This window comes from Physcomitrium patens, chromosome 12 (genome assembly GCF_059467195.1).
Source record: "Physcomitrium patens ecotype Gransden chromosome 12, ASM5946719v1, whole genome shotgun sequence".
NCBI classification, from domain to species: Eukaryota; Viridiplantae; Streptophyta; class Bryopsida; order Funariales; family Funariaceae; genus Physcomitrium; species Physcomitrium patens.
In genome coordinates, this window is record NC_143421.1 from 11,390,087 (window position 1) to 11,411,529 (window position 21,443).

At 35.1% G+C, this 21,443-nt stretch overlaps 1 protein-coding gene across 3 annotated transcripts; it reads right to left on the reverse strand.

Moving 5' to 3' along the window:
* Window positions 1–2,390: 2,390 nt before the first annotated feature.
* Window positions 2,391–8,158, reverse strand: LOC112290042 (inositol-tetrakisphosphate 1-kinase 3). Of its 3 annotated transcripts, XM_090254885.1 has the most exons (13): window positions 7,930–8,127; window positions 7,425–7,486; window positions 7,092–7,264; window positions 6,693–6,894; window positions 6,063–6,144; window positions 5,524–5,556; window positions 5,092–5,212; window positions 4,779–4,871; window positions 4,482–4,601; window positions 4,058–4,231; window positions 3,658–3,713; window positions 3,077–3,161; window positions 2,391–2,838 (listed from the first exon to the last, which is right to left on the reverse strand). In XM_090254885.1, the coding sequence occupies exons 4-13, from the start codon at window positions 6,779–6,781 to the stop codon at window positions 2,708–2,710; spliced, it is 984 nt and encodes a 327-aa protein (XP_090111011.1). In that variant the 5' UTR covers window positions 6,782–6,894; window positions 7,092–7,264; window positions 7,425–7,486; window positions 7,930–8,127; the 3' UTR covers window positions 2,391–2,707. The 3 variants fall into 3 exon arrangements, with proteins under 3 accessions (XP_090111011.1, XP_024391712.1, XP_024391713.1); XM_024535944.2 differs by lacking the exon at window positions 7,092–7,264 and having other exon boundaries at window positions 7,930–8,158; XM_024535945.3 differs by lacking the exon at window positions 7,092–7,264 and having other exon boundaries at window positions 7,758–7,945.
* Window positions 8,159–21,443: the final 13,285 nt, after the last annotated feature.

Genomic DNA, 21,443 nt, shown 5'->3' on the forward strand with positions numbered 1-21,443 from the left:
TCATCCAAATGTGTCTATAACCATAGATATTGGATAACTACGTTAGATTTTGTAAAAAATTTACTAACAAGCAACCAATTGTTAGGAGTTCCTAAACTGTTGGTAAAAACCATACAAAATTTAGAAAATTATATTTTAGGTAATAAGCACAAAATTATTTATGGAAATTTAGACAGAATTTTTAAAAATAAAATTTATTAAAATGTTTTGGTGGAAGGAGCTATTTAGATTTTCCGTTCATCCATTACCATGTATCAGCTGGGTAACTATTCCGCTAAAGGCCTACAAAGCCAGAGAAAAATTGGCAGGTACATTCATCCAAATGTTCAATGGCATTTCGTTAACACTTCATTCGTGCAAAAGCAACCCGATTCAAGCTTTTACGTTTTCCCGGCGCCGCCGATGCGTCGATGCAAGACGATCCGGGTCGGCGAGACGGGAATCGCGCCTCCGCTGCATCGGATGGCCAACGGGAACGCCTCAACACTCACAATCGCGCTTCTCGCATGCTGATCGGCAATCGATCACTAGCAGCTCGGATCGCATCTCGGCGAAGTTCGCTGATCTATTTCAGGGTGGTGGGTACAATCGAGACTGGCATCCGTCTCAACCACGCAACGCCGAGTCGCGCGAGGGTCAATCTAGACGCAGGGAATTCGCAGAGAAATAGAGTAGCACCCTCGATGACATGCTCATGATCGTCGGGAAGTGTAGAATCAATATCCCTGCGCTAAATTTGCCTGTAACCGATTTAAGGAAGCGTCCAGATTAAGAAGAGCGGGCCTTTGTGTGTGTGTTTTGAAGTCCGAGCTGCCCTGGTGGTATCATCAGGAATGACATGGGGCTTTGTGTGCACGTGGAGATGGTGCAGACGTGTCCACCAGGGGGTCGTGTCTCGGAGCTTGACACGGATGCGTGTCTCATGCCCAACTTCGTGATCTGTTTTTGTGAAACTCTGCGTTGGGTCTGATCACTTGAGCTACTGAGACTATCATTTTAGCAGTTTGACGAGGGGAAGTCAGGTGGGGGGACGCAAGGATTTTAGGGTGTGCAACGTTATTATTGCTCTGCTGGAATAAGAGAATCTGCTGTGCAATCGTGTCGTCATATGGTAAGCAACGCAAAGAAATGAGAAACCTGTCGCTATAACTTTGTGATGGTTGCTAAGACAGTGAGTTGGTCATCAATGCTCGATGCTGAAGTTACGAAGGAGGCCCTTCACAACATCCCAAACCAGCATCATTTGTCTTAGCTAATTCGAAATCGTGCTCGTTTGTAAGCCCTACAATTGTGCAATACATCTTCTGTACTTCTCGAAAGTTCATGAGGTTTCTGAGGATTGAAGCGCCGAAGGTAAGTTTAATAGGTTGTAGGAGCGTTTGGTTGCTGTATAGAAATCCACATGATCTTTCGTATGTCTCTGGTGTGAGAGCACTGCACCGTGAGTCAGTGATGATCGAGACCTACGAATAGCATGTTCACTTGGGAAATAAGTGCGAGATATAATTAATATTGTCGTCACTCTTTGAGCAGAAGCAGCATCTGATGTGCATCTTGCAAGCACGGTAGCAGCGATGTACGTTACCGAGGATCCCAGCACCAAAAAGCGATCGTAATTAGATGAGTCGTGATGGTTGGATATAATGAGCAGGTACAAAGCGGCAAGACTCCATCAGAATCAGAGGGGTTGTGATTTCTGAAATACTAAGTGTAAAACCTGCGACATAACAATTATAACATCTATACTCTTCGTAATTTTCTGGTTAAAATGCTCGTTTTGTCAAGGTTCGTTTGCTACGGAGTAAGCACTATGCTCCGTACCAGCTTGGTTTTTGCATTATCCAGGAATGGAACTTTCGTTCTGTTGGGTATTTATAATGCAGTTCTGGGCCCAGAATTGCCCATTAAAACAAAAACTCCATGCAACGGAGGGAAAATTTCCGCATCTCAGTAACGTGCACACATCATTATCAAATCGAGTAATTGAAAACTGAACTTCAATAAACCTAAGCTTCTCTTTTACTCGTCATGCATTGGTTGACAATTACACTCAAGGTTCATCTGGTACATTCCTACTATGGACAGTTCTGCACCTATCTAATAATTGTCAACCACAAGGATTAGGTAAAGATCTCTCCAAGTATGATGATGTGGCAATGAAGAGTATTCAAGATTGTATGAGAGATATGTGCCAAGATGGGATCAGAAGGAAGATGTACCAGCTCACCCACATAAAACAGAAGACATCATTAAGAAATCAGAAGTCTAAAAGAGCCTATCTTGAGGGAAAGGGTACAACGTACAGGACATGCAAATTCCATAGGTCTGCAGACGTATGGTTACTTAGTGCTATGCAGCCATAGAAAATTCAGGATAGCCAGGACAAGAGATGCAGAAAGAACGAAAAATGTGTATCAAAAAACACGGGAGTCTTCTTGTGTCTTGATAGGGAAAATTCAAGGTTTGTTACCACCATCAAGATAGTGTCCACCAAAAGTACTTTTGGATCTACACTAATTTCATGGCTCAGAATGGCACCCTAGTAACAATTCCAGCTCTCAATTTACTTTGGTCATGAAATCACTAAACATTATGCCTATCCGTGCCCCCAGTCGATTATGCACCAAATCTTGCGATAATTATTGAGGCTTGAAACGCATTTAAAAAATTTGAAGTAAAAATAAAAACATCGACGAGGGAAATACTTTCACGATGCACTAGGGCTTTCCTCAAAAGCAAGAGCAGGTCCTCCTGATCCAAGCTTCTTGCCTTTCCTCCTTGCCAACTCTACTAGATAATCAGTGATCAACAACTCATAATCTGGCAACTTGCCATAGCCTGTACGATAAAAATAAAAAAAAATAAGTAAAAAATATGATGTTCCGACGTAGACAACAGATCAAAATAAGACCCGAAAAAAGCAAAAGACAATGCATATTTGCCGTGAGACAAGCGTGCTGTACGTCATCCTCAGTAACTCTACATAAGGAATGAATTGTGTGGCAGATAGATGCACGGGAGCTCAAGAAAGTAAAGCGGCTTAACATACTCTGGAAAGGAACTCATTACCACATACCAGGAAAATAATTGATGTCAATAACGTAGTAACAATTTCCAGCACCTCCTTCTCGGATCATGTCAAAGTTGAAGAGTGACAACCCCTGCAAAAGCTCAGATAAAAAGAAATCAAAAAACAAAAACTTCACCTTCTGAACTGTCAATATGACATCTCCGGCAGAAGGATGAGTGATCGCGGATCTTTCTGAATATCCATTCCCTCATGCATCAGCAGAACTCTCTTGACAATTCTGCTACTAAACATATTCCTTAACGGAAAAGGCTCTTACACAGCAATATAAAATAAGATTTATAAATGTTTAAAGTATGAGAGGGATTTCCAGGGGCATCGCTAATTCGTAGAATCTCAAGAATTCATAATTTGTAGTTTTGTATTACAAGAGTCCACTGAGGCAATACTAACTTACGCGGAAAACACTATCATCACCCTGGCATGGGCTTATTTCTAAATTGTTCTATTCACATTTCAATTAGGCACAGAATTATATATATATATATATATATATATATATATAGAGAGAGAGAGAGAGAGAGAGAGAGAGAGAGAGAGAGAGAGAGAGAGAGAACTGATAATCTTACCAGTCTTGTACGTAACTCGGCCACTAAGCAGTCGAGGAGCCGCTGAGGTGGCAACTCTGCACCCATTGACAGTCCAGCCAAAACAAATGTCAAAAACTTGGTCAGCGAAGAAGTAATGCAACACACACCATCTGGGGGAAGAGATTCAAATGACACGTGACCAAGTCAGTAAACATAAGGAACACAGACATGCTTGCACAGAGAAGTCCATGCTGGAAACCCCAAAACGATCCAAGAGTTATGTACCAAAAATCCAGATTAAAGCAACATAACCCCCGAGTTACCAACCTACAATACACGGACTCTTACAACCTAGCCCTAGGAAACATTTTGGATTTTCCATTTAAGACTTCTCCACATTAAGATGGCACATCTATAGGGGTTAGAAATAAGCCCATGCCTGCGACTTCTGGATCTAAGTCAGCTTCTTCGGCAGTAGCGGCTGCAGAGGAAACCCTTGGAAAAGACTTCACACCAAAACCTACTTGGTCTCCTTCGCCTAGATCGGGCAAAGAATATCTTCGTACTACCTTGATAGCATTACCAATAACGTACACTTTGAACAGTACACCGCCTGCGTAACGGAACCTAAAGCAAATTAGTACAAGACTAAATAGAATAACACCACAGATTCTAGCATCTATTATCTCAGTCTCCACAAAATAGTTTACGTTGTTCTGGTTTTAACATTGTCCAACCAAACCAGAACTATCACTAACAAAAGGTGTTTTTGCACATTCCCTACAGCAAAGCACACGAGCTATCCAGTATGAAGGCAACCTTAAACTAGGTCAAAGTGAACAAAGAGGCTCTCAGGTATTTACCGTGGTTCACAAATTCTTGAAGAACAAGGGGAGTGTCCAGGGAAGATAGCCCAAAACGGTCATATGCAAGTGACATGGCATGTGACTTGGCAGAACCATCAGCCACCAATGGCTTTGCAACTGCATAAACGATGTGTAGACAGTCTGATTACTCTACTACTGGCCACAAAAAATCCACTTCAAAACTCAATGGTAGTCATTCACATTGTCTTTACCCAAGTTCTCCTTGCCAGAGTAAATAAGTCGCAACGTACTTATTCAGGATCGAAAAATTAAACCAAATACGAGAACAATTACCCAAAGGCAGCTTCAATCCTGCTTCAGCTACGGAGGATGGAATGCAGGACGAATCACCGACAACCACCAGTTGCTTTGGAACTCGTACTTGTCCTACAAAAATCACAAAAAATGAGAACAAAATGCCACTGATTATACTTAGGTAGCTTCAATATAAATCCTAGTTGATATCTTTAGATTGGAACATCTTCTACCGCGTAGTCAGCCAACAGAAGCGAAAGTTATCTATTCTTACATATACAATAAACACAGGTCTACACCACATAAAAGGTGATTCAAACAAAGAATTTGCAATTAATGGAAGGCATGTTACCATCAGAATCGGTGAGTCTTAAGTCTGCTACGTCTTGTAACATAGATTGTCGATTCCTGAGTTGCTGAATTGCACCCGGTGGATCCAAAACTATCACATCTGGGAATTTCTGCACGTAGTCCTGCAGAGCCAACAGCTTTACAATCTCAGACACACAAGAAGACAAACAATACCGCTTTCGACGTTGGAAGAAAGGAGAATGGGACTAAAGTTGGGTTACAGTATAAAGATTGAAACAGTTACGCGATGAAAAAAGCACCCCTACTTTCCAATACGGTCCAGTTTTTACAAAAACGTAACGCTCGGTATTTCTAAGCGAAAAGACAACATTGTAATGACATTGCAGTTCTTATATTCAGAGACATAAAACAAAAGGGGCACAGCTTCGCCTGCCAGTCCTCTAGGAACATTCTCTTCCTACATTTGTCTCACCTCTAGCTCTTGCCGCCATTCCTTTCCTGCCAACTGTATCAGCAGACATCAGTACAATCCATAGTGAGTACTGATATCACGGTACCAGAACGACACACGCTTGCAACTAAGAAGCAGTATAAAGCCAGATACAATGATACATGAACCATGACAAGCACCTTTTAGAGCTCAACAGCATATTGCCATACTCCAGGCAGTTCCGCCAACAAGCACAGCTTCACGTCTGGACAATGTAAATATGAAAATGAACACCCTCGGACATGGAGACATTGTTTGCAGATTATCCAATGAAATCTGCAACACTAGTCTTTACACTTGACAGAAAGACTGGATAACTTCTGGGCGTTTGTTGGTACAAAAGGCTTTCAACTTCAAAAAAATGTTTTTGACATTGTCGAAAAAGAGAAAGAAGAAAGAAGTAGAAATGACTCCAAACAAAAGAAAACATGAAAGAACACCAACATACGACACAAATAAAAAAGAAGTGCGCAAGGCAAATGAGAAACCAGGTTTCGATGGGACCCGCGTAGAAAATCTACCTTGTGGAGAATGACGTCAAAAGGCCCCTGGTCTATGAGTGCTCTATTACGATCAAGGGCCACAAATGTAATCCCCCTCGACCTGGTGACAGGATAAAAACAGAATTACGGAACATTCATACATTTATCAGACTGAACGTGAAAAATTAGCAGATGCTAATGTTAGACACAAGTAAAGTTAACTTGAGAATAGGACAACTACTCTAGATATCACTCCGCAGCATGGAAAACCTCCAATTACAGAGTAGTAACTAAGATAATTCATTCACAAGAGCAGATAGTTAGCGTTCCATCTACGATTAACCTGGCTGGTCCCGCACTCAACACTCACCATCTCTCCAGACAAACTCTGAAACTCTAATGCCACTTATGCAGGAAAATGCAGCCAAGTCGATACACAACAAGTCAGGAATTGTAAAGCTGCTGATAAGGTAACAAGAGACACATGGAAGTTGGTGCCAGAGGACAATCTTCAAGAAGTTCAACAAGTTAAGATTAGGTGTTCCAAAAAGCGATAATGCAGTTAATGGCCGTGAAGGTCCGTAGATTTCTGCTTGCAATCATGGGCGATGAATCTAGAAACCAACTCTAACCATAAGTGGAATACGGAAATGGATATAATGTAATAACCTGGCTTGGGCCTCCAGTTTTTGTTGCATGAAGCTCCGGGTCTTCTTTGGAGTCAGGGCATAAGCTACGGTAAACCGTGGCGAAGGCATCTTCGAAATTCTTCACACATCCCCACTTGGAACCCTCCTTGCAATGCTATCTTTAGCTGAGATGAGCTCTTGTGTTGGCTCTATCGGCTCTTCTACCTCAGTTCAGACTCCTCCTGTGAAGAATCCATGAAGTTTTGTGAGGATTGCGTCTACTAAAGAAAACAAACAAACAAACAAAATAGCATACATGTTCTCAAAGCTTTCGAAGGGGAGTAGCTCACGTTGAACGTGACATATCCTGAGTACTGCAAATATACAACTCCAAAAATATCCCAACTATTCCACCAAAGACCTTGCTCTCTAGACTTACTGCGATTACGGAATTCGTTTGCTGCATAAGCTGATTACGATATCATTCACAACCTGCCAATATAGGTCTTTCCGCTAAAGACATCCACATGGTCTAGAAAGAGCGAATCCAACACACTCACAATTATGCACTCCCCGCCGTCTCAAAAGTCTGTAGTACCTTTACAATGCACCCTGAACCTTCTTCCAGAGTCATTTCGCAGCTCTACGAGATATGCTTTACAGCAATAAAAACAAAAACACATATGTGCCACCGCAACGACATCGCATCCAGGATCTCACAAACCCTCACAGAAAACCAAAATAAGCCGAGGAATTACGACATGAGGCTTACTTGATCATACGAGCAACTCCAGCGCCTATTAAAACTTGTTGGGCGGAAAAGAACCTCCAAACCTAACGGCATCAAAATTAGCATAAAATGTCAGTGATAAACCCTGACGTCTTTCACATTTCCTAGTCAAAACTGTCAACAGGCTGTCTGCCGAATAACCCCCAATTGCGGTGCAATTCCTCCAAGTCCAGACGCTCGGAAAGTTTCCAAATGCACCAGCACTGTCCGGAAGTGATTTTTCCACTTCCCACAGCGGATATTCTCTGTTTCTCAAACATTCCCACCACTCCACACAAGTTGGCTCACACACTCCAGAGGCAAGAAAATGCTCACACTCTGCGCCTGGCTATCGAATGTCTTCAAAATTAAAGATTAGAACCACAAGCTCCTCTACCAATCTATTTAACCCACAAACCCTCGTACTCAGCAGCCCACCGCCACAAGAATCACACCCTCTCGACCAGCATCCCGGTACACAAAAACCTTCGATTCCCCCAAAACTTACCAAAAACAAACACTCTATACAACAATGTGTCTCTCGAATCCTGAAATCACGCCTTAGAAGCCTCCTGATCCCCAAACCCAACAATGACGTTGGACTCGAACCCCAAGACACGCACGCACGAGTGCTCAAAGGAAACCCAAATATCAAAATCGGCCTCAAAACTCTTCTGTCTTGACGCCCTCGTTCGGCTTCAAGCCAAGTCCCCGCTGGTGCAGTGAAATTGCCAAATGTTATTATGGCACCCACTTTTCTCTTATCCGCCGCAGTCTTCTGTTACCGCTTTTCATCCTCCACCTAAACTGGTAACTTCTTTAATGGCCTCTCGTATGTTGTCTGCCCGCTGAATGTCGACCATGAACTTCATGACCCACCCCACCTCGCAATTTCTTGATTGGCACGTTTGTGTCCTTTTTGTCTGCGTTGTGTCGATACGGTGGATTAGCTGGTCATGCAAGGAGAAGGCGATTCACGAGACTTGCCAGATGGTACATGGGTCCTGCTTCGAGGACGCTCGGTTGTCGCGAAGATCCTCATCAAACTCTGCGCAAGAGGAATGCGCGGGTTAGAGTCGATTTGAATGTTAAGTTTCATGTTCGTGCAGTCCAAAATTATATCGAGCGTCTTAGAGGCGTCAATCTGTGGTTATACTGTACATAAATGATCTGTTAAGCATACAGCAAGGGAGGGAAGGGCGAGTTCAAAAATCGAGTTAGTGCATCGCAATTGCTTAAAATAGCGAATGAAACACAAGAACCTACATCGGAAGAACTTATTATTAGAATGTGCAAGCGGATAGGGTAACGTTTGGTGATGCAGAATTAGAAAGCAAAGCAGGGTGATCAATAGGTTTCGGTTAGCAAGACTCATGTCAGCATCGGAACGTTTAAAGGCTTCTGACCAAAAAAACTTTACCTAAGATCTTCGACTTTTTAATGTTCCTTTGTATTTTGCCTCAAGCTGTCTCGTCCGACGGTTGAGATTCCATTTTCTAATAAGTTTCATGTCGTTGAGCATTCACATCGTTAAGGGATGATAGTTGTGTGGATTGTTCAGATTGAAGTTTTCGCCACCGTTTTAGCAATTGCTCCTGTATCAACGCTGTAAGAGGAAAACAATGTCCTAATTATCTAGTTAAAATCATGGTGGAGAAGAGTAGAGCGAGTAGTTTAGCGTGATGATCTTAGATGAGCCGGGAGCAGCAACTACCGAAATAGAGAACCAGCGATGCGATGATTGTCTGCGAGAACCAACTTAATAGCAGATAAGGATCCTCCTCTCAGACCTACCTTATCTAGGCTATGTAATTCTCACCCACGCCTGGAGCCCAGCCAAGTGATCCATAATGCCTACATCTCAGAGTCCAAACAAAAGCCTGTCATGGAGAACATCGGTGCATGCTCAACAATTGATTCTAACTATCCGAGCAGGAGTTTAGATCGGGCTCCATGTCCACGACCAAATTCTTCTTATCTCGTCATGCGAACTGGAGCTTTTGCATGTGTTCCTGAAGTGGGAGAGACAAGTTCAAAGGATCAGGGAAACTTCATGATCCAGATGTGGATACCTTGCGATCAGCCAAGCAGAATGCAGAACCCAGAAACATCAGTGAAGGCACCGTGACCTCAGCTTTTCAGCAGATCTTCAGCAGAAGCTTGGAGCCATAACTCTAGAGTCACTGGAGCACATTCAGTGGAGCGTGGAGTGCATACCTTGAAGGTGAGGAGTGTTCCTCTCCCCCCAGTTAATTGTTCCAATGAACTGAATTAGCAGCAGAATTTCCTGCTAGTTCCATGATTTATGCACCCTGGGTTCATGCACCATTCTGTATATGAAGAGAAATGAGGATTGTGAGGTCCTGTAGAGAAATGAGGATGTGGGGGCCATCAACTGCCTGATGCTGCAACACACTGTGCAAGACGTTGGGGCCATCCTTAGAGCTTCAAAGGACTTTGCTAGGTGAGTAAGCTCAAACCTTATTGAGCTGAGAGAGAGCCCATTTCTTCATCCTCCTCACACAATGTGAGTGTCACTGGTGCATTGGTCGAAAGCTTCTATCCTTCCACATTTCTTAAGATCTCTGTTGCATTCCAAAGTCTACTAAGTCTATTCAAAATGAGGGCTTTGACTTCTGAACATGTGAGTCTGTTTTCAACACTACTCCACTGGGTGGTGGTGGTGGTGGTTTAATGTATTTGATTGTATGTTGCTAGTATGCCTTCTTACCATTTTTGTAGCATATTATTGAATCTAATAATTTAAAACTAAATCAACCTTGTTTAGTATTCTTATTGGCTTAGGTTCTATTTAAAACAAATCAAATATATATGCAAATTCACAAAGTAAATATGATTAAAATTCCATGGTATCTATATAATGTGAAAGCTTAGGTAGAAGACAAAGAAATGAAGAAGTCCCCTTGTTGGCCAAAAACATATGTTGTCCTTTCACAATGCAAAAATGTATGTTGTTCTTCTATAATGCACTTCTCCAAATACAAATAAGATTATTTATTCTAATATTAATAAAATCAAAAATACCACAATAAATATATTTTGTTCTAAATTATTATTAAATTAATCATTTTAGTTACCTAAATAAATAAAAATTGTCTTTGCCAATAATATTAAACAAGTACAAATAGTCTCATTTTTATTTTTTTATTTTTAAATTGATTTATCTTTAGGAGATGTTGATTTTTGATTTGGCAAATTAAAATGATATATCTTTTTTTAATTTGAAATAAATTATGTTTAATTACTACATAGTATTACAAACATATATATTTCTCTAAATAAGAAGTACTAGATAGAAGGTTAATGTAAGTAGATTTGATATTATCTTGTGGCAAAGCTTCTTAGAAGTTTTATAGATATGTATTTGATTTTATACATATCTATAGTTAATTAGTATGTTAAAAATTTGGCAACAAATTAGCCATGTGTTGAATGTGTGACTAACTTGTGGTACAAGCTAATAATATGGTGTGCATATACGAAACTTGCTTTATAAGTTAAGACACATATCTCGTAAATTAGACATGTGTTAAAAGTTTTACAAGTCGTTGTTACATAGCTCTTAATTTGATAATATATATAAAGGCAAGAATGAAACCTTCTTCACTCTTGTGAATGCCTTTCTAATCTTTTTTCTTGATTTAGGATCTTCTAGTCTTTTTATCTTTGATAGTAGCCATTCAAATTCAATATATTATCATATTTTAGTGATTTTTTAGTCTTTTCAAGTGACATAAGAATGTATTGAGATTTTTTTTATTTGAGATTCATATCTTTAATAATTTGACAAGAAAGTTAACTTATTATCCTTATTTTATGTTAGAAATGATTGGATTATCTCACTTCTATTATTCTATTTTGAAGGTTTTGGATTAATAACCTTTAAATTCACTATTAGTTTTTGAATACTGATTATTTTTCTTTAAGAGAGTAGACTACTTTTTTTGTAGAAACTTTCATTTAATATTAGAAGTTGCATATTATCTTCTTTTAATTTAACTTTTAGATTTATTTGAGTTGTCTATAGAAGAAAAAATTATAAATGCTACTCTTGGCAGAAATGAGAATAAATTTGTAACTATTGCAAATTTTCACAAGCTTGTCAATACTTTGATGATAGAAATCTCATGTATTTTTCACATCAACCATAGAGGTAGTATTTTGATGCCTATAGAAAAATTCAACAATAAAATTCAAAGTCTACGCTAAGAAGTTATGTAATTGAGAGAAGCAAGAAAATCAAGTTCTCAACTAAATTCAAAAAGTTTTGAAATTCCAAATATGAGAGAGACAAGTATAAGTATGCTTAAGAAGTTTGATGGAACAAGATCAAAATTTTGAAGATTTCTATAACAAGTAATGTTTTATATAAAGTTGCATCTTTTTCAATATCTTCATAGATATATTCAAGTTAAATTTATAGATACAATTCTTTCTAAGAGTGTTTTTTTTTTTTTTTTTTTTTTTTTAATTTGTACTTTAGATGAAAAAAGATTCACGTCTTTTTTTTTATCTGAATTCATTCTTAAAAATATTTATGGATACTTTTAAAAAAAGTATATAAAAAAAGTTATAAAGACCAAACTTATATATTCAGGACAAGGATCACGTTCAGCTATTATATATGCTACATAATTCTAAAATCTTGTTTACAATATAGATTGAAATGACAAGGTTATATCAATTAATTTTAATATGGATTAAACAATAATATTAAAGATTTGCTATTGGTGATGCAAAGAGCATTACAGGATTTTATTGCTCAAGCTATTGCATGTAATAATTGATTCTTTAAAAGATGTTAAGAATAAAGATTTGATTAGAGAGGTATAAATCAAGCCATAGTGACAACTTCTAAATTCACAGAAGCTTATTCATTAATACCAAAACCTATGCAAATTGACATAATATGTTTCAAGCCTCTTATTGAGCAAAAAAAACTTGACACAATCAAGAAGGATTCTGCTTATATTGTAGAGAACCTAAGTACACTACTCAATATTATCCAAAGAAGCAATGCAACCACAAAATAAGAAGTATGGTTGCCAAAGTGAAAAATGTATTAGAAAACAAGTTTCTTCAACTATAATAGAAATTATGCAATTGAAATCTTATATAATATCTAATAAAGGTCTTATTCTCTCTTCAAATCCTTCATCTTATTTTATAATAGAAGCTTGTTTGGGACCAAAAAATCACAAAGACTTTGTCTTGTTAGATTTAAAAGCCTTAGCTTGTTCTCCAAATAGAACCTTTGTTAAAAAATAAGAAATATTTTTACTCAAGAAAAATAAATCCATACATATAGAAGTCATAGATGGCTCTTAATTATTTTTTGGTGTTGTATTACGTATATTCTTGCTTAAAAATGTAATAAGCACTAAGTTGTGAAAGTTAAATAAAAATGCAACAACAATCCTACAAAGTCTAATAGAATCTTAAATAAACTTTAAGTAATCATCAATAACCTTAATAAAAATTTAATCAATTCAAAATAAATTTAAAAGAAGTTACAAAAAAAATACAAGAAGTTATAAATTAATCTAAAAAAAAAAAAAAAAAAAAAAAAAAAAAAAAATCCTAAAAAAAGATATAAATAAAATCTTTAAAAAATATAAAAAACATATAAGAAATACTAAAATTAAAATATTAAATAAAGATTAATTAAATTCTAATAAAATTATAATATAATCTTAATTAAAATCCTAATGAACCTTAATCAAATCTTAGATAAAATATTAATTAAATCCTAATTAAAATCCTAATAAATTTTAATCAGATTCCAAATCAAACCTTAATTAAAGCTTAATTTTAACCCTAATTAAAATCTTAATGAATCTTAATGAAATCCTGAGTCAAATCTTAATTAAAACCTAATAAAAATCTTAATAAAAATTCTAATAAATCTAAATCAAATCTTAGATTAAATCCTAATTAAATCCTAAATCCTAAATAAACCTTAATTAAATCCCAAAAAAAACTTAAGTAAATCTTAATCAATTAATATAGATGTTTGAACCTCAATATATATTAATTGAATTATTGATCTTAATTAAAATTTCATCTAGCCTTCAATCTACAAGCAATTATCAAGCACATAAAAATTAAAAAGTATTGGACTTCCTAATTGCAAAAAAAAAACTCCTAAAACCTCTTAGTTGTTGGCTACCATCTTTTTTTGATTTGAATGTTGATCTTTCAATAAAGATTTTTCTTTATTGAATTATTCAATTGCTTCAAATATTGAGTTGTATGAAGATATTTAAGTTTTTATTTTTTTCCCAAATTTTTGCTTCAATCCAATAAGCAAATATTTCAAAATTTTGAAATCCTTCACAAATCCTAAATTTTAATTATTCAAGACTATTACCAACAAAAACTTTCATAGTCTTCAATTTAACTGTTTGATTGATATAAAATTTCTCATATATATTTTCAACAAGCACAATAATACACTATCATATTTTTATATAGAAAGATACTACAAAACTCCCAAATTCCTAAAATTTATAAACTTATTTTTATATTTCAAAATCTAAATCCATTAAATAGATGACTTACTTGGAGAATCCCTCAAAACCTTAATATTAATCCAAATTATATGAAGCTAATTTTAAAAAATCTCTTCACAAGTCTACTCCCAAATTCCATTCTTTGATTGACAAAAGAATCCTAGAGTCACTAGAGGTGCATGGTTTTGTACCTCAAGGTCTGATTTTGATCCAAATTCACCACTAATCTTCTATGAATATCAATTTTTAGTAATTTAAGGTAATTTTTACTTAAACCTATTACTAAATATTTTTTAAAGATGCCTATATTATTTACTTATTTAATTTACTTTGATTTAAGGTATTTATGCCTCTACAAAGTAAATATAAGTTCCTTCTATAAATAATAGCATTAAGACTAAAATATTTACTAGCTACTTATCATTTATCATTATTTTTTATCACATCTTTTTACTAGATTCTTCTATATATATATACATATATATATATTTTTACCATATAGCTATATTATCATACAACATCAAAGATATTATCCATAAAATAGTTCATCTAGATGTAACAACTAAAGATCATAATAGTTTAGAAATATTTAATATCATTAAATATCCATCCAACCTAATTTTTTTAAAATTATTGTGGCTAAAGAATTATAACCCTTAAATAGATTGAACTTCTTGTAAACTTAATTTTTTTTATAGCTAAGTCTAAAATCCTACTTGTTGAGTAGAAATTTATAAGTCCAATACAATCAAATCTTTATTAGTAGGTGCAACAACTTTCATGCATATAGTAAAAGAAGAATCAACTTATGTTATATATGCTATTCCTATTTTTTATAAAAAAAAGACTTCAAGTAGCATTCCAATCCAATATCAAGATTATTAAGATATTTTTGAAAATAAGAATATAGATATTCTTATAGAGCATCGTCCCTATGATTGTTCTATTGATCTTTAAAACAAAGCTCAACTACCAATTGGATCAATTTATGGTTTATTACAAAATAAGTTGGTTGAATTGAAGGAATATATTAATGAGAAATTGACTAAAAATTTCATACACCATTCTAAGCCTTGAACAAGAGCTTCTACTTTATTTGTAAAGGAAAAAATTTGATCTTTGTAAATATATGTGAACTATCAAATATTTAGTAATATCACTATAAAAATAGATATCTTCTAACTTTGATTTTAGGATTTTTTAATCAACTCAATTAAAAAAAAAATCTATACAAAAATAGATCAATAAGAAATATATAATCTTATACATTTCAAAGAAGGAAAAAAAAAATAAAAGATTGAATTTTGAACTAGATATAGATATTTTGAATATAATTTCATAACTTTTAGATTCATAAATGTACCAATTACATTTCAACATCTAATAAATGATATTATTTGTAAATTTCTTAATGATTTTATTGTCTCTTATTTAGACAAAATTTTAATCTATATTAAGAATATAGAAGAGCATTAACTTCATATTTTTTAAGTACTACAAAAACTTAGTAATGCAAGATTATACGTCAAAATAAAAAAATGTGTATTTTATATTATTCAAGTTGACTTTTTAGGATATATCATTTCAAATGATGTCTTTATGATGGATCTTAAAAAATGTTACAAACACATATATTTATTCTAATATTTTCTTATATAATTAAATAAAATTAGATAAAAGTAGATTTATTTTTTAATATTTTTTAAAGAAACTTCTTAGAAGCTTTATAGATGTTGCTATGACTTTACATATGTTTATAGTTGATTAATAAATTAGAAACTTAATAAAAAAATTAATCACATATTTATAGCTTAGAAGATAAGTTAATTATATGGCGTACATATAAAAAACTTGTCTTGCAAGTTAAGATACATGTCTTGCAAAGTCAACACGTTTTGGAGGTCCTATAGGACATTGCCATGTAGCTCCTAATTAAGAGTATATATGGAGGCAAGAGTGAAAACTTCTTCACTCTTATCAATGCCTTTCTAGTCTTTAGTCTTGTTTTAATACTTTCTAGTCTTCTTGTCTTTAGCAATAATCATTTTAGTTTAATACTATATCATCTTTGATTGATTTTTTGATTCTTTTAAGTGAAACAAGAGTGTATTGAGGATTTCTTTCTTCAAAATTCACATCCTTGATAATTTGACAAGAGTGCTAATTCATTGTTCTTATCTTCTTTTAAAAGTAAGTAGATTATTTCACTTCTATTATTCTATTTTGAAGGTTGTAGATTATCCACCTTTTAATAAACTGGTTAGTTTTTCAACATTAATATTTTCTTTAAAATAAGTAGATTATTTATCTTTGTAGAATTATTTTTTGATAATAGAAGTTGTAGATTACTCTCCTTTAAATTGACTTGAAGATTTCTTAAGTCGTTTAAAATAAAATAAAAAATCATAAATGCTATACTTCGCAAAAGTGAGAATAGATTTACAACAATTATTGATCTTCACAAACTTGTCAATACTCTTAGGATAGAAATTTCATGCATCACTAGCCCCAACCATAGAAACATTATTCCTATATCTATGGAAGAAGTTTAGAGTCTATGTCAAAAAATTGTGCAATTGAAAGAAGCAAATAAATTGATCTTATAATTAAATCCAAGAAGTTTTGCTTCTATAAGTACAATATACATAAAGATTAATATGCTCGAGAAGTTTGATGGAACAAAATCAAAATTTCAAGGATTTTTACAACAAGTCAAGCTCTATCTAAGATTGTATCTCTTCTAATATCATGATGGATTTACTCAAGTTAGATTTATAGGTACACTTTTTTCTAGAAGTACTTTTTTTTAGTTTATACTTTTGATGAAAAAGGATTTACAACTTCTTTATGATTTGAATTCATTTTTAAAAGTATTTATGGTTACATTTGAAAAAAGTGATTGAAAAAGAATATCAAAGATTAAGCTCTTATTTTTACAATAAGAATCACAATTAGCCACCATATTTGTTGCTAAATTCTAAAATCTTACTTGCAACATGGATTGGAATGAAAAAGCATGTATCAATCAATTTTAATATGGATTAAAAAATAACATCAAAGATTTATTATTCACAATGTCAAAAGAAAAATCCTAAAAATAATTTATTACTCAAGCTATTACATACAACAATTGATTATTTAAAAGATATCAAGAACAAAGACTTGACTAAAGAAGAATAAGTCAAGTAATGATGGCAGCTCCTAAGTTTTATGAAACTTATTTATCAAGGCTAAAACCAATGCAAATTGATACAATACATTTTAAATACCTCATGGAGTAAAAAAAGATGCAACGATGTCAAGAAGACTTATGCTTATATTTTTGAGAAATTAAATACGTTATTCAATATTACCCAAAGAAAAAATACAATGACAAAATGAGGAGCATAATCACCAAAAAAGATGATGTATGTCACGGCCATAATCATGTAAGCTAATAATTACATATAGAAATAGATAGAAGTAAGTAAAAGTAGATAAAAGTAAATTAATTCTATAATATTTAATATGGAAGCTTCTTAGAAACTTCCTAGACACTGCTTTGACTTCATAGGTGTCTTTAATTGACTTTTTGGATTAGAAACGTGGTCAACAAGTTGGCCATGTGCCACACATGTTGTTAGCTTGAAGATCAAGCTAACTATGTGGCCCACACGTAGAAAAACTTGCCTTGTAAGTCAAGGCATGTGTCCTATAAAGTCAACACATATTGGAGGTCCTATAGAACGTCGCCACGTAGCCCCTAGTTAGATAGTATATATAGAGACAAGAGTGAAGGCTTCTTCACTCTTGTCAACTCCTTTCTTGCTCTTAGTCCAGGTTCAAGAGTCTTTAGTTTCTTGTCTTGTGGCAATAGCCATTCTAGTTTCCTTTTAATATAAATACTTGTTTATATTTTGACTCATTATATCGAGATAGCCTTTTTGTGTATATTTTCCCTCATCGAGTCTTTGTCCTTGACAGATTGACAAGAGTACACTTACAATATCAGAGCTTTGTTTTTCTTAAGTAAGAGTGGATTACCTCTTTCTTTTGACAAGACATAAGCGTATTAGAAGTTTGCGGATTATCCACTTCTAAACTGATATTGTTCTTAGTATCTTCTTTGTTATTAAGTCTTTCTTTTCTTTTGTCTTGAGCAGTATCAAACAAATTTTTCTTCTTAGTGTCATTATGGCAGAGCTTGTTGAAATGAAGAGTGCAATGGTACAAATATAAGAGCAAATGAGGGAGTTAATGCTTGCGATGCATCAACTCAATTCACCAACACAGGAAAGAACAAGAGTAGCAGAAAGTGGGGATATAGAGAAGATCGGAGCTGCTTCAACATCTACAACAAATCACGTTCCTTCTCTAATTGTACAACACCCTGTAAGCACTAGAGAACCAAGAATTGCCTTACCCGAGAAATTTGATGGTACGAGATCAAAGTTTCGAGGGTTCATCAATCAAGTACAATTGGCAATTGAACTTCAACTGCAAAGCTATCCAACTCCAAGATCATAAGTCAGGTTTATTGGCACTCTACTTTCTGATTCTGCATTATCGTGGTTTTCGTCTTTTCTTGAACAACAAAATCCAATATTGGACAATTTGGAAGCTTTTTTGGCAGAGTTTCGATCTATGTATGGTGAACACGATGCAACTCGTGTTGCAACAAATAAGATTCAAATTCTGCGACAAGAAAATCGCTCTATAACAGTGTATGCTTCACAATTTCGACAACTTACAATTGACATTAAGTAGGATGATGCTACACTCATCAGTCAATTTGTTTATGGATTGCAATACGAAGTAAAGAAATTGATGCTCAACTTACCTGATCCTCAAACTTTGAGTCAAGCAATCGATTTTGCGGTAAAATGTGATAATCGACTTTTCAAATTTCGATCCGAAAATCATTCACGGGAACCTCAACATTATTACTCAATGGCAACATCAACATCTTTGCCAAACGTACATTCGGAAGTAGAAGACATGCAAATTGACGCAGTACATTTTAAACCCCTAACTGAGCAAGAAAAGATTCGTCGTCGTCAAGAAGGATTATGTTTATATTGCGGAGAACCTAAGCACACTACTCAACATTGTCCAAAGAAACGACGCAACTATAAAATGAGGGGTACGACGGTCAAAGAAGACAACATGTCGGAAAACGGATTTGTCCAGCTACAATAGGGACCATGCAGCTGGAACCTTGTACAATTACTAATGAAGGTCCTATCCTCTCCTCAGAACCCTCTCCTTGTTTTATAATAGACTTATATTTAGGACCTAAGAATTACAAAGCCTCTGCTTTATTAGATTCGGGAGCCTCAGCATGTTTTTTAGATGAATAATTTGTTAAAAGTCGTAAAATACCTTTTATACAGAAACCTAAACCAGTACATGTAGAAGTCATAGATGGTCGTCCCTTGTCTTCTGGAGATGTCACTCATGAAACTCATCCTATAAAAGTAACAATAGACGGTCATGATAGCTACATGGCTTTTAACATAATTAAATTCCCGTCCAATCTAGTTATTTTAGGTTTATCCTGGCTAGAAAAATATAACCCTCGAATAGATTGGAATTCGGGTAAACTTGACTTTTCCCAGAGCGTTATTAATAGTTCTACCAACCAAGTAAAAAATTATAAGTCTAGTATAGTAAAACCTGTACTGATAGGTGCAAAAGCATTTATACACGTAGCAAAAGAAGGATCAACTTTTGCTATTTATAGTTCACCTATTTCTGAAAACGTAAAGACTTCAAGTGGCATTCCAAGTCAATATCAGGAGTATCAAGACGTTTTTGAAAAAAAGAATGTAGATATTCTTCCTAAGCATCGCCCATATGATTGTTCAATCGACCTCAAGGAAGGAACTCAGCCACCATTTGGACCAATTTACAGTTTATCGCAAGATGAGTTGGCTGAACTTAAAACATATATTGATGAGAATTTAGCGAAGAATTTCATACGCCATTCAAAATCTCCAACAGGAGCTCCAATTCTATTCGTAAAGAAAAAAGATGGATCTTTAGGAATATGTGTTGATTATCGAGGACTCAACAAGATCACAATCAAGAACAGGTATCCATTACCTTTGATATCAGGACTCCTTGAGCAGTTGAATCAAGCTAAGATCTATACAAAAATAGATCTAAGAGGAGCATATAATCTAGTACGGATCAAAGAAGGAGATGAATGGAAGACTGCATTTCGAACCAGGTATGGACATTTTGAATATAATGTCATGCCTTTTGGACTCACGAATGCACCAGCTGCTTTTCAACATCTCATGAATGATGTATTTCGTGAATTCTTAGACAATTTTGTCGTCTGCTATCTAGACGATATCCTGATCTATTCTAAGATCTTCGAAGAACATGAAATATATGTTCGTCAAGTATTACAAAAACTTAGAGATGCAGGATTGTACACCAAGATGGAAAAGTGTGTATTTCACACTACTCAAGTTGACTTTTTAGGATACATCATTTCAAATGATGGTCTCATGATGGATTCTAAGAAAGTCCAAACAATCATGGATTGGAAGATTCCAAGGACAGTAAGAGATGTGCAATGTTTCTTGGGATTTGCCAATTACTATCGGATCTTCATCAAAGATTTCTCACGAGTTGCAGCTCCACTTACACGCTTGACTAATAAAGATAAATTCCAATGGAATCAAGAAGCGGAAGCAGTATTTGAAGCCTTGAAGACATCGTTTGTCTCTACACCAGTCTTATATCGTGTTGACTTTTCCAAGGCATTTTTTATAGAAACAGATGCATCAGATTTTGCCTTGGGTGCAGTTTTATCACAAATAGGATCAAATGACAAACTTCATCCGATAGCTTTTCATTCAAGAAAATTCTTAGCAGCCGAGATCAATTATGAGATCCATAATAAAGAACTTCTTGCGATCGTGGATTCCTTTCAAGAATGGCGTCATTATCTAGAAGGCGCTTTTAGTCTAGTAATTGTGTATACAGATCACAAGAACCTCGAGTATTTCATGTCAGCATGCGTATTGAATCGTCATCAAGCTCGTTGGAGTATGTCTTTGTGAAGATTCGAGTTCATTATCACTTATTGGCCAGAAAAATAATAAGATTTGTCCGATGTCCTATCTAGACATTCTTATTTTGCACCAAAAGAAAGAGATGCAGCTTTTGAGTAACAAAGAACGGTCCTCTTGAAACCAGAGCAATTTCATCTCCGAGCAATGAAATCAACATTGACTGTTGATTCAACTTTTCTCAAGCAAATCCAGTCCAGTATGTCCTCAGACCCTCTTGTTCATGATATCAAGAATAATTCTTTCAAGTCTCATGATCCTTCTAAGTTCGAGTTCAAGAATAATCTATTATATTTTGAAGGACGCCTATATGTTCCAGAAAGAGAAGCACATTTATGTGTTCTTCAAGCACGTCATGACTTTCCAGTAGCAGGGCTCTTTGGATATAATAAGACTTTGGAACTCATATCAAGAGATTTTTGGTG